Genomic DNA, 14209 nt, shown 5'->3' with positions numbered 1-14209 from the left:
AGATGAAATCAAAAAATAAATCACATAAAAAAGTTCAAGAACAAAAAAATAGTAATTAAGAGAATAAAAATAGAAGGCAACTACAAGTATTTTGCTGGAGGGTGACATTGAAAAGAAAAATAATTATAACAAAATGATAAAAAAATCAAAAGAATAAGAACAAAATTGAAAAACATAATATACTATAAATTTAGATTGAGTTATGAAATTGAAAACCAATAATTTTTTTTTAAAAAAAGGCCCATCAAAAAATAAGAATTAAAAGAATAAGAACCAAATTGACAAAATATATATGATAAATTGGAATCGATGTTAAATTGAAAACATATAAAACCTTAACAAAACAGCCAAGAAAAAAATAAAAAAAATAAAAAATAAAAACTAAAATTAAAATACCAACAACAAAGAGGATTAATTTGTGATTTACATGGAAAAAGAGATAAAAGAAAAAAAAAAGACCAACAACAAACTGCCCCAACATCATTAACACGCATTGTACCAACAAGAAGAGGACATGATGTTGCTTCATTGGCACAATAAAAATGGATTTTTTTGGCTCATAGAGATGTTGCACGTGGGCCGTAAAGTGTGCAGGCGCCTTCCATACACATATAAATTTTTAAATTAAAATAACATTTAATCTATGTAAAAATATTAAATTACCCTCCATAAAACTAGTAACAAAAAAAAAAACATGGTGGAAATACCAAAGGCCATATAGATACATGTTTTTAATTTCTTTGATTTTTTGAGTAGAGTTGTCATTTTCTCATGTAAAAAAAACAAAAAGGATAAAAATACCCTTATCTGTCATTTAAAAAGAATGAATTTGAGGACCCTTAGCTGAGATATTTTACCATGCTTTAAAAATTATCAAAAACACAAATACTTTTGGTCAATCTTTTAATGACTAGTGCATAGTATGAAAATACCAAAATATGCCAATCACCAAGACATTTGTGTTTTTTCTAGGAATAGCAAAATGATAATTAAATTGTCATGATAAATAGTAATACGAGCTATACGTGTAGTGGTTTTCCCTCCCCCTTCAGTTTTTTTTTAATTGCTGTGTTGTGTTTTGCTGTACGATCAGGGGCCCAAATTGAACTCCTTCAAGAACACCAAGGACCAAAGTCAACTTTTTGCCATTTTAAAAACTGAAATATGAAGAAAAAAAATTCATGACCAAGATGTAAATAAATAGAATTACATGGGCTAAATTCATGCTTCAATAAATCATACTTTCACCTGGATTTGCACTATAATTACATGGGCTGCAGTAAGCCCTCTGCTGACCACTGAGCACAGAAGAAATCGAGGTGAGTATTTATACATCCAAGCCCACATGAAAGAGTTACCTGGATCTGCACCACGTGGCGGTCCGTACCCACAGATTTATTGAAGGTACCATTTATGATTTAACCGTATATTTAGTAAAAAATAAATATATTGACCCCTCAGTTGCGAGTTAGTTGTCTTTGTCTTGATCATTTATCACGTGATGAATATACTCCTACATCATGAATAATTAAATTTTAATTAAAAATAAAATCTCTAGAATGAATTATAAAACTTAAATTTAAGAGGCAGTTGAGGTTTGATAATCATTTAAATTACTATAAAATAATATTAAACCATTTTCAATATCTCGTTTAAAAACTTATTCCCTTGACTACTATAATTAATTGATAAGAATTAGAATCTTAATAATTAAACCCGTATCCTTATCATTTTTAATCAAATTAAAAATTAAGTATACAGTAACGTAGATTCCATACCAGTTTTAAATTTAAATAATTTTTTCTCAAAAATACATGTTGAAAAAACGTAAAATTACTATTAATATCTCATGAGTTTTTGAATTAGACAATTTCTTTTATTCGGACTCTCGTCACCATTGTGCATGTCAAGTACATAAACAGTACTCTTAATGTATTCACAAGTATTTCGAAGTATAGTTCAAGCACTTGATCATAATTTGGTTCCCAGTATAGTCGTAGCTTTCAAGATCTTAGCAGCCACAAAGAAGAAACAAGCTGGAGGAAGATAATCACCGGGGAGGAGGGTACACGTCCGTAGGGGAGGGGCTGGTCGGCCGGGGACCCAGTCCAGCTGGGTATATAGATAATACTGGCGAGTCGGTTGTTTTTTAAATTATTATTTTTTAAAACAGCCCTGTACTGTCGGTAGTAATAGTTAATTAAATAAAGTTTGAAAAATTATGGCCGAATTTTTGCCTAGCCAAAACGAGCATGGAATTGACCGTCACCAGCCTATTTGCCGCTGCGGTATCTGACATTTTTAAGTAAAAAGTCAGCAATGTCATAAATACTACGAAGATTAAATCTTGTACTCACTCTCTTTTATATCTTGACGGTCATACTGTATATATTCTATGAACAATTTTTTTTTTAATGACGAGATCGAATTCGGATCCACACCAGTTGTAGAGAAATTTTATCTCATTTTCCAACCAATTAACTAGTCCTTCTATTATGATTTTTTTTATTAATCAGATATTTAGATCAACTTACGCGTACCTCAACTAATTTTACGAGTCCTGAAATTAACGAACATATAAATTTCTAGTAGTTATTATATTAATAATTATAAAACCCAAACATGAAATAAAATCTTTTAATCTAAGTTTTTACTGCTTAACAACTACTGGATATTTATTATGATTTTATTCCTAGGCCAGTTAATCTGTGCACTTCTAAAATCAAGATTACATCCATGCACGGTCATGTCAAAGATCCAAGCCATCGAATCGAGGACTGTAAAAATCCACGAGGGAATGCAATCTTATGACCTCGAACTTGCGTAATCGAAACCTGAACGAGAGAAGTTAGATCGAGGATGTGTATATTTTACCATCTATATATGTTAATTTACCCTAAGAGCTCTAATTAAAAGAAATTAAAGAAGCCGCGCATAAAAAAAAAAACTGAGTGTGTATATGTAATAGCATGCTGTCCTTACTTTACAATGGGTTAATATTTTTTAAAAAATATACGAAAAATATTTTAAACTTCTTGAATCTGAAAAATATACCAGACCCAAACGATTTAAGTTTAACGGGAATATCAAACCCAAACGACAAGAGTCTTGGGTCTGACAACCAAACTAAACTCAAATAAATAACAAACAAACATAGGACAATTATATACTTTAGTTTTCAGAAGAAAAAAAATAAAGAAAAAAACAAATAATTGATTACTGACATCAATTTAACTATGATATCTTTACGCGCGACGCACCGTGTGGAAGAGATTTGTGTATCTATCTAGACGGTGTATGACCAGTTTGGCTACCGGGAGGTCAAACACCTCTTTAATGACGCAGACGTCGCCCATTCGCTGAGGCATGTGGACACGCGCCAACAACTTTTCGAATAAAAAATAAAAATAATAATACAAAAATACTAAAATACCCCTCATTATTCTCATAATTAAAAAAAAAACTAAAAGGGCTCAGGAAAATACTGACATGTGAGTGAATCTACTGTGGATTCCAGCAGTGTTTTTCGTTATGATCTCTTTATTCTCGCCTTTCTTCTCGCGTGATTTGGTGCTCTCACTAGCGTTCTTTTCTACACTTGCAGCCTGATTTTGTTTGTTGTAGTTTCGTGTTGGGACGCGCCAGCCACTGAGCATTGAGGGCTCCTGTTCATGAGTGGATGTGGCTGGCGTAACTGATTGCTTTTTGAAGGGCTGGGCTGGGATCAGCCATTTCCTTCTTTGGTTAGTGTAGTGTGCCATCATTGTGCATTAAATGCACACACCCCTTGCGATGTGGCTGGTCTTTACTATAATATTTTATCTACGCAATATATAATTGCCTCGAGTGATAGACACACGCTAATATAATTCAGTATTGAAAAGGTATATCCCGTGGATAATATTATAAAATTGGATAATAAATATGAAAAATAATTATAGCAGATAAAAAGTGAATATATTTTAACAATTATTCTTTGGTTGGTTGGTAGAAACAACTAAATAATCATCCATAAGAAATAACATGGTGGAAAAATCCGACAGACACAAACACATGAAATTTATGAAAGAAACTGGGCAAAAAATTAAAAAAAAAAAATTGAAGGGGTGATGAATTTACTGTTTACCTATATATATTTTATTATTATTAAAAAAAAACTAAAAGGGCTTAGGAAAATACTGTGACAGGTGAGTGAATCCATTATGGATTCAAACAGTGTTTTTCGTTATGATCTCCTTATTCTTGCTTTAAAGCTACTCAGTGTTTCATTGTGGACTGCACAGTGCAGTCCACAGTGAAACACAAAGTTGGTTCTTTATTTTTTTTAAGCTGAGATGTTTTTTTTCCCCTTTTTTTTTTTTGGTTTTTTGAGTTGTCTTTTATTTAGGTTTTTTAGCTATTTTTTTTTGTTTTTTTATGCCTTTCGGGTTTTTTCTTTCTTTCTTTGTTTTTTTCTTTTAATAATTTTTTTATTTGATTTAGTTTGTTAATGTTAATTTTTTTATTTAGTTATTAGATTTTCATGATACGGATCCCGGGTTTAACAGGCTAACTTGGTTTGACGAGTTAACTCGGATTTTTTTTTTTTTTAATTATTTTTTTTCGTTTACTTTAGTTTGTTAATGTTAAATTTCTTTCTATTTAGTTATCAGACTTTCATGACACATATCTCAGGTTTGACAGGTTAACATGGTTTCACGGGTTGACCCAGTTAATTATGGGTTAACCTGTCCATTTTTTTTGTTTTTTTTCTTTGAATAATTTTTTTAATTTAATTTATTAATGTTATATTTTTTTATTTAGTTATCATACTTTCATGATATGGATCCCTGGTTTAATGGGTTAACCTGGTTTGACGAGTTAACCCGGAGTTTTTTTTTTTTGCTTTTTTTATTTTTAATTAATTTTTTTCATTTAGTTTAGTTTGATAATGTTAAATTTCTTGCTATTTAATTATCAAACTTTCATGATACATATCTCAGGTTTCACAGGTTAACCTAATTTCACGGGTTGACCCAGTTAATTCTGGGTTAACCCGTCAATTTTTTTCTATTTAGTTATCAAACTTTCATGACATAAATTCTAGGTTTGACGGGTTAATCTGGTTTGAAAGGTTAACCCAATTAATTCAGATTTTTTTTTTTAATGTTGGTTTTTTTTCTTTGTTTTTTGCTTTTTAATTAATCTATTTAATTATCACACTTTTATGGCACAACTTTGCAGCCAGACCGACATCCAAGGCTTTTGGGTCTGGTGTTGCAGCCAGAGTTACTTCAACTTAAGTCACGTAAGTTTAATATTATTATTAATATTATAAATATTACTCCTAGGTCAAGCGTTGCAGTTATACCCAAGGCTTTTTGGTATATCTTTGCAAAAAGACCAAACACTCTTAGATCTTGGTCTTTTTTATATTTTTTATGCAAGAAAAAAAATTAACCCGTGGCGTACGCCTTTGTTTTTTTTTCTTTTTTTTTTTCCTTTTTAAGCCTTCCATTGTGGACTCAATCCACAGTGAAAAAGCTAATGCCTTTAATTTTTTTTTTTGGCATTTTTTTTTGTTTTTTAATTTACTTTCTTAATATTAAATTTTTTTATATTTAATTATCAAACTTTTATGACACGGATCTCAGATTTGACGGGTTAACCTGGTTTGACTGATTAACCCAGTTAATTCAATTTTTTTTTCTTTTTCTTCATTAATTTTTTTCTTCCTGTAGCTTTTTTCCTCTTTGCTTTTTCCTTTTTAATTAATTTTTTTTTTAATTTAGTTCATTAATATTAAATATTTTTTCTATTTAGTTATCACACTTTCATGACACGAATCCCAGGTTTGACAGGTTAACCTGATTTGGCGAGTTAACCCAATTGATTAAGATTTTTATTCTTTTTTTTTATTAGTTTTTTTCTTCTAATTTCATCTTTTAATATTGTATACAGTCCATAGTGAAAAGGCTGATACTTTTTGTTTGTTTTTGTTTTTTTCCTTTTTAATTATTTTTTTCCCTTTTAATGTGGTTTGTTTATGTTAATTTTTTTATATTTAGTTATAAGACTTTCATGACAAGGATCTCATGTTTGACGGGTTAGCTCAGTTAATTCATATTTTTTTTTCATTAGTTTTTTTCTCCACATAAGTTTTTTCTTCTTTGTTTTCCCCTTTTTAATTATTTTTTTTAATTTACTTTGTTGATATTAAATTTCTTTCTATTTAGTTATCAGACTTTCGTGACATGGATCTCAGGTTTGACGGGTTACCCAATTAATTTAGATTTTTTTTTCTTTTTCTTCATTAGTTTTTTTCTTCCTATAGGTTTTTTTTTAAACCCAGTTAGTTTTTTTCTTTTTCTTTTTTTACCTTTTTTATGTCTTTGACTGTAAACTGCACAATGCAGTCCATAGTGAAAAGGCTGATGCCTTTTATTTTTTTTTCTTTTTAATTAATTTTTTTTGTTTAATTTAGTTTGTTAATGTTAAATTTTTTTCTATTTAATTATCAAATTTTCATGACACGGATCTTAGGTTTGACGGGTTCACCCAGTTAATTCTGGGTTAACCCATCAATTTTTTTCTATTTAGTTATCAAACTTTCACGACACGAATTCAAGGTTTGACGATGTTAACCTGATTTGAAGAGTTAACCCAATTAATTCATAATTATTTTTCTTTTTCTTCATTAATTATTTTCTTTATGTTGGATTTTTTTCTATGTTTTTTTCTTTTTAATTAATTTATTTAATTATCATATTTTTATGATACGACCTTGCAGTCAGACTCACATCCAAGGCTATTGGGTTTTGTATTGCAGCCAAACCCACTTAAACTTGGGTCATGCAAATTTAATGTTATTATTCATATTATAAATATTACTCTCGGGTCAGACGTTATAGCCAAATCTCAGACTCTTGGGTATAATTTTACAAAAAGACCTAACACTTTTAGATCTTAGCTTTTTTTAATATTTTTTATAAAAAAAATTGACCCGCAGCATCGCGCGGGTCATCTAACTAGTTATACAGTCATACCCAAATAGTTATGATCAGTTTGGCTACCGGGAGGTCAAACACCTCTTTAATGACGCAGACGTCGCCCATTCGCTGGGACATGTGGACACGCGCCAACAACTTTTCGAATAAAAAATAGAAATAATAATGCAAAAATACTAAAACACCCCTCATCATTCTCATAATTATACACTATACCCAAATAATTTTACTATCACAATTTACAGTAATTTATATCTAAAACTACAATGAAAATCCTGCACTAAGCTTTCTTTATAATTTTCTTGTAAAACCGGCCTGGTCCGCCTTCTGAATATATATATTGCCATACGAATCCAAATCTTCGTCATTCGTTGTGCGCGCGCGTTTGCGTGGAGATAGAAGGGGCGGTGAGTGAAAGAGAGGTACTTGCACAACAGGTGAGTAGTTGAGAGCTCAAGGACAGCATCTTAATGAGCTCACCGGCCAATAAGTGCCACGCTGAAAGAGAGTTGAATTTTGCGCCATTTCGTTAAAACAACAATCCCTAGAGTCCGTGTATAATGCAGATATGTTGATAGAAAGAAATAAATCTTGATTTAATCAAACTGCGTCATTAATGCTTTACTATTAGCTTGTCTTCAGTATAAATAAGCTCACCCTACCGGTGGTCTTCTCATAACCAAGCAAAACATTCCCTCCTCTAGAGAAATTTGAAAGATGGTGAGATTTTCAAGCAAATATGTTGGCGTTTTAGCTGTGGTGTTTGTGTTAGTGTTGGGGTTAGCAGAGTGTAGAAAAATAGAAAAAGATGGCTTAGGAGGTGGTGCTGGAGGAGGTGGAGGCTTTGGTGGTGGCGGTGGCCTCGGAGGAGGAAAAGGTGGAGGAATAGGTGGCGGTGTTGGAGGAGGGGGTGGTGCTGGCGGTGGCTTCGGAGGAGGCAAGGGTGGAGGTGGAGGTATTGGAGGTGGCAAAGGCGGGGGCATTGGGGGTGGTGTAGGTGGAGGTTCTGGTGGTGGCCTCGGAGGAGGAAAAGGTGGCGGTGTTGGAGGAGGAGGTGGTGCTGGCGGTGGCTTCGGAGGAGGCAAGGGTGGCGGTGGAGGTATTGGAGGTGGCAAAGGTGGAGGCATTGGGGGTGGTGCTGGCGGTGGCTTCGGAGGAGGTAAGGGTGGTGGTGGCGGCGTTGGAGGTGGCAAAGGTGGGGGTATTGGGGGTGGTGTAGGTGGGGGCTCTGGTGGTGGCCTTGGAGGAGGAAAGGGTGGTGGTGTTGGAGGAGGAGGTGGTGCTGGCGGTGGCTTTGGAGGAGGCAAGGGTGGCGGTGGCGGCGGCGGCGTTGGAGGTGGCAAAGGTGGGGGTATTGGGGGTGGTGTAGGTGGGGGCTCTGGTGGTGGCCTTGGAGGAGGGAAGGGTGGCGGTGTTGGAGGAGGTGGTGGTGCTGGCGGTGGCTTCAGTGGAGGCAAGGGTGGTGGTGGAGGTATTGGAGGTGGAAAAGGTGGAGGCATTGGGGGTGGTGCTAGCGGTGGCTTCGGAGGAGGCAAGGGTGGCGGCGGCGGCGTTGGAGGTGGCAAGGGTGGGGGTATCGGGGGTGGTGTAGGTGGGGGCTCTGGTGGTGGCTTCGGAGGTGGATCCGGAGGAGGTGGTGGTGCCGGTGTCGGTGGGGGTGCAGGAGGTGGAGCTGGTGGCGGCTTTGGAGGTGGCAAGGGTGGTGGTGGAGGCATTGGAGGTGGAGCTGGAGGTGGTGGTGGTGCAGGAGGAGGATTTGGTGGAGGAGCCGGAGGTGGCGGTGGATTTGGAGGAGGCAAAGGTGGGGGAGGAGGTTTTGGTGGCGGGCATTAATTCCTAAATTAAGCGCGCTTGTAACGTCGCGCTTGTGCATGGGATATTTGCAATCGTATTATGTATCAATAGTTTTATCATGTTGTAACCTAGCAATGAAGATCTTAACACGAACGAATAAATAAAGCTTCTATTATCTTGCATCATTTTCTTACACACACACACATTCAATCCTTTACAAGAGGAAGAAATTGAAATTATCCGCATCGCTTTATGCAAGCGGAAATTCTCTTGGAAGTAGAATCGAAATTATAAACAAGAAGCTAGAAAAGCGAAAATCTGAACATATACTATGAACTTGCTGATGCTTTGCTTCCACCTCCAACACTTGGAGTTGATGGTGTGCGTCATATTAATTTTTGCCAAGAAAGGGATGACTGTTGAAGAATCTGTTGCCATTATGGGTACAACTCCAAATCAAAACATTCTGGAACGTCTGTATGATCTCAAAGCTCGTGGTGCAGAGGGAATGGAACCTGGATTTGAGGCTTTCTTGAGGTTTAACTGTCCTCGAGGCTCCCTAATCTCAAATTTGACCTTTGTCCAAAACGATCTTACCACGTTTGTTTTTGACAACCAGTACTATATTAATGCTGAAATGGCAATGGATCCAAGAACAGCTGGTATTGTCCAGCATTTTGCAAGTGGCCAGGAAGGTTTCTTTCGTGGATTTTCTTCTGCTTTTCTGAAACTCTCTTCTTCAGTAGTCCTAACAGGAAGCCAAGGTATCATTAAGAAGCCTGTAATGAATTGTACTGAGATGCATTTCAGAATTGTAGGACCAAACATGGAAATGAGGCTTACTCCCTCTTTCAATGAATTTGCCTTCGTTGGTTGTGGAGAAGCATGTTAATGATATTTCTCATGTCTTATTCAAAACATGACAAAAATAATAACAGTTTGCCAAAATTGAATATTAGCAGAAATACCAGAGCTGCCTGTTCCCTGTGCATTTTATCCTTTCTGAAAGGCTAGAAAGTCGAAGGTGTTCCATATATTTTTAAGCAATGGGGCCCTAACGAAACTTGAATGCTGATACAACTTAGCAGAGGACTCCATATGCATTAGGTGGATTTAATTTGATCAGTTGTCTGTTTGAGAGAGAATGATTTTCTTCTAATTCAGATAAAAAGATGGTCATTCCTTTTCCCGTTTTTTAAAAAGGTAGCGTTACGTTTGCCAAACGATCCTATTTTCCGTGACCATCCAAGAATTTAGCAGCTGTTGAATATTTATCGGTGATGTGTTACATATTTAAGCTGTCATACATCAAATGCTTTGCTGCAACAAGGTTTCCAGTTTCAGTGAGATGATATGGATACCAAAAAACGTAATGGATTCTGTCTGGACAAATTAGTGATCTATTTCCACATGCAAGAAGTCCCCCATGGAATCCTAAAACGTGTCCGCAAGCATAGTTTGCATTTTTGAAGCCCGTGAAACAAAAATAAATAATCAGCCACATTATAAATCATGCAAAATTTACGAATTTCCAATATGAACATGATGCACAACATTCACGCACCATATGAGATGTTGCTTTGAATCTTTTGCAGTAGTGTAAATATATATTAATTTGTGCATAATTATATGTTTTGATCCTGGAAGATCTTAGTAAGCTTTTCAACCAGTAACTTCATTTATTGATGGCTGTGTCCTTCTCTGAATCAGTTAGCTCAGTCTTACAACAAAAAATTGAAGAGCTTACCGCAAATCTTTCAGGATCAAGATATATCTATGCTGATATTTATACTATATGGTGCGTGTTTGTTGCAGTACATTATGTTCATACTGGGAATGCTTAAAGTTCTGCATGATTATAATTGACTTATTATTCATTTTTGTTTCACAGGCTTCGAAAATGCGAACTATGCTTGCTGCCATCTTATAGGACCTCATGGGGGACTGCTACCATGTGGAAATATGTCACTAGTTTGTCCTGACAGAACAAAGTATGTCTTTAGGGATCCTTATCATCTAACTGAAACTGGAAATCTAATTGCAGCAAAACATCTGATGCACGGCGGCTTAAATTACAGATCGCCGATGAATATTCAACAAATTCTGAATTCTTGAATTGTTCACATAAATGACGAGGATTCCACAATGTGATGCTGAGTGCTTGTAATGATTGTGAAAAGGAATGTCCATCAGTTTATTGAATAAAGAGAAATTTACTGTCCCTCAAACTGCTATTTTCAAGTCCAAAAAGAATCATACAAAAAAGGAGTTTTTTTCTAAATTCTTCAAGCTACATAGCCTCGTAGATGGTGTTTTTACCAGCAAATTCTTTATCTTTTAGTTAATCTTTATTCTCGGTTTAGAAAGCACTCAAAATCCATGTTCTAAATTTGTTAGTTGTGCGAAAGTGGGGATTTCACAGACTTTGCCCATTGATGGTGTTATCTAACTGAGATGAATTCCCTGATTATAGCTAGGGTGACCCTTTGCCTCTGGAATATCATTGCTTCCACAGTTAAATAACTTTAAAAGAATCATTGCTACGTGGAATAACAATAATGCATTATGGGTTAAAAATGCTCATCGCGGAATTACCAATTCCTGGAGGCTGGAGGTCTATACAGGCATCACCCATTGGTATGAGCATTGTCAGGCATGGAGATAAGTGATCCTGCCTTTTGAGAGGTAGTTGCCTGCCTTTTACATGGACGCAAACAGAAACCCGTCCCAAAGCAGAACAGAAGTGCGAGCCATAACACCTTCTATACCACTTTGAGTCTTAAAATTCTATTTCAAATCTTAATTTTTGTTGCATGCATTTTGTAAAATTAAAATCTCTCTCTCTCTCTCTCTCTCTCTCTCTCTCTCTCCTAAATAAACATCTAAAAAACTTTTAGCAGTGTAACTCAATTGATTAGATTTTAAATTTATTTTTTAGATGTCATCAGTTAGAGTCTCACAAATCTCATGGTCATTAAAGACTTATATGGTCGTTAACTTTAGGGCTTGTAAGATTAGTCGAGGTATCCGCAAGTTAGCCCAAACAATTAATAAAAAAATAAAAATAATACCTAAAACTAAAGCATTATATTCTATCTCCAGTAACATTGAAATAATATGTATTGTAAAGATAATTAAAAAATTTAAATTATATGTTTTGTACTGGGTATAGTTGTTTTTAAAATAATTTTTATTTAAAAATATATTAAAATAATATATTTTTTTAGTTTTTAAAATTTATTTTTCACTTCTTCACATTAAAATAATTTAAAATTATAAAAAACTAGTTTGAAAATAAATTTCAAAAAATTTTAAAAATATTTTTAAATTAAACAACAAATGACAATATTGACAACTTCATAACACTCGTACACTTACCGCTAATTTTTCTAGTTAAGACAAAAATTAACTATGTGACCAATTCTCTGCAGTGTTTTGAAACCCGGACCGGCCCGGCGGGTCGACCCGCGACCCGACCGACCCGGGCCTGGAACCGGTCCGGGTGGAGGTAAAAACTCCTCTGGGAGTTGGCCCGGCGAAACCCGATCGACCTGAAGGGTCGACCCGGAACCCGATCGACCCGGGTAAACCCGGGTGTGACCCGGCTGTGTTTTCTAATATATATATAAGTAAAACGCCACCGTTACAAACCTTTTAAACCATGAAGAGTTGAAGACAGAAAACCTAATTTCTTCAATCTTCAAACCTATATCTGGTGCAAAGAAGAGCAGAGGAATTTAAGTTCAAGGCAAGCTTGTTACTTGTTTGGCTCTCTTCAGTTCAGTTCTACGAATCAAGGTAAGATTAAGCTGCTGTTATCTCTTTAATTTTTTGTTCGCGATCTTCTATGCACAAAAACATGGATTCGCTCGGATTTTGACGATCAAAATGCTGAGATTAACTTTCTCCCCTTCTGGTATGAGAAAGCAAGTTTTTAAATACAAAAATTTACATCTACATATACAAGTGTTCTCGATCAAGCAATCCCATCCTCATATTAGAAAGCTGACAAGCTATATGTCCTTTACCCACAAGCCATTCATCATGCTTGCGAAGGCAAACGTTAAAAAGGAGGCAGCCATTGACATTTTCTTTTAACCAAACAAACAAATAAAATAAAAAACAAAATGCTTTCCTGATGTATTAAAGAATTATTGAAGAGTTTTAGCCATTTTCTGGCCGAAGCAATAAGGCCTGTAACCAGTCCGGTTGTCAAAAGTGACAGGGAGATACTCAAAGTCGAAGTCAAATACTTGATGTTAGAGGATTTAGAGCATGAGAAGGTTTACTTGTGTATGATTCTGAGTCCAGGTAGATGCAGAGCAATTGCTATCTTTCTTTGGCAGCCACAGGGAGGATTTTAATTTTCCTTCGCCACTGCAGGCACAAATCTATGTACAGAATTACCTTTCAGTTGAAGAGGATCTGACAGAGTTTGCAGGCTCATTACTTGTTGATCCAAGTGAATATGACACTGAAAATGCTGCACTATTTCTCCCAAATGACCATAGCTCACCAAGGTCATCAAGGAAAGCTTATACCGAGGATAGCAGTGACAGAACAACTTATCATGCATATAGAGAGGTAATAAATAATCTCCAACGACCATTTTTAGCAATGCCTGATTCTCTCAATAATTATTTAAGAGAATGCTAATGGGAGCATTGGAGAAATATGTAACTTACTCATTATTTCAATGCCATTGAAGACATTCTTTTTAGAGTCGTGGAAGACCTTCAAGTGAAATGAAATTCTATGTTTTACTGAGTTCATGCACAGGTCAACCATTCTAGATTTGCTGCATTTCTAGGCCAGGAATCATTTTGTATTTCATGTGTATTCTTTGAGGACACTTGAAAATTTAACTTGTCCGTTCATATCTTTATGACAGTCTGCAAACTTGTATGGCCAACATTTTCAAGTCCTTAACTGCGAAGAAATCAATAATTAAAAAGCCAACAAGATTGATCACTTCTTTTAGCAGTCTATCTTCAACATGTGTAAGTTGTGGGGTTTTAGAATTTATGCTTTTTGACTTTTCCAGCACTTAGTTTTCTTCCACTCATGCAACTCCATCTCCCGTAAGTTTCATGCTTATTGTAAGCATGCAACTATTTGCTCAGTTCAGTAAGGTGTTGCATTGTAAGGTTTTATAAGATTTTTTTTTTGGGTCAATCCGAGTTAATCTATCTGACCCGTGACCCGATCATTATACCGGGTCAATCATCGGATCGGGTTTAAAAACTATGATTCTCTGTCATGTTTAATGCACAGTACGACTATGATGATGCTTCGCACTGTAACTTTATATTACACGGTAAAATTTAGTCTTTTTTTTTCCTCATAAACAACGTCGTTTTTTCAGAAAATTTAATATTTTCTATTAAAGAATCAAAATAGAAGACTCCAACTTTAGCAAAGCTGGCCGA

At 35.3% G+C, this 14209-nt stretch overlaps 1 protein-coding gene across 1 annotated transcript; it reads left to right on the top strand.

Annotated features, from left to right (window-relative positions):
* Positions 1 to 7703: 7703 nt before the first annotated feature.
* Positions 7704 to 8819, top strand: LOC133696662 (glycine-rich cell wall structural protein-like). Its single transcript, XM_062118909.1, has one exon. It carries the CDS (start codon positions 7704 to 7706, stop codon positions 8817 to 8819), a length of 1116 nt encoding a protein of 371 aa, XP_061974893.1.
* Positions 8820 to 14209: the final 5390 nt, after the last annotated feature.

This window comes from Populus nigra, chromosome 6 (assembly GCF_951802175.1).
Source record: "Populus nigra chromosome 6, ddPopNigr1.1, whole genome shotgun sequence".
NCBI classification, from domain to species: Eukaryota; Viridiplantae; Streptophyta; class Magnoliopsida; order Malpighiales; family Salicaceae; genus Populus; species Populus nigra.
The sequence above is the reverse complement of the archived record's forward strand: the minus strand, read 5'-3'. Positions and strand labels throughout refer to the sequence as shown.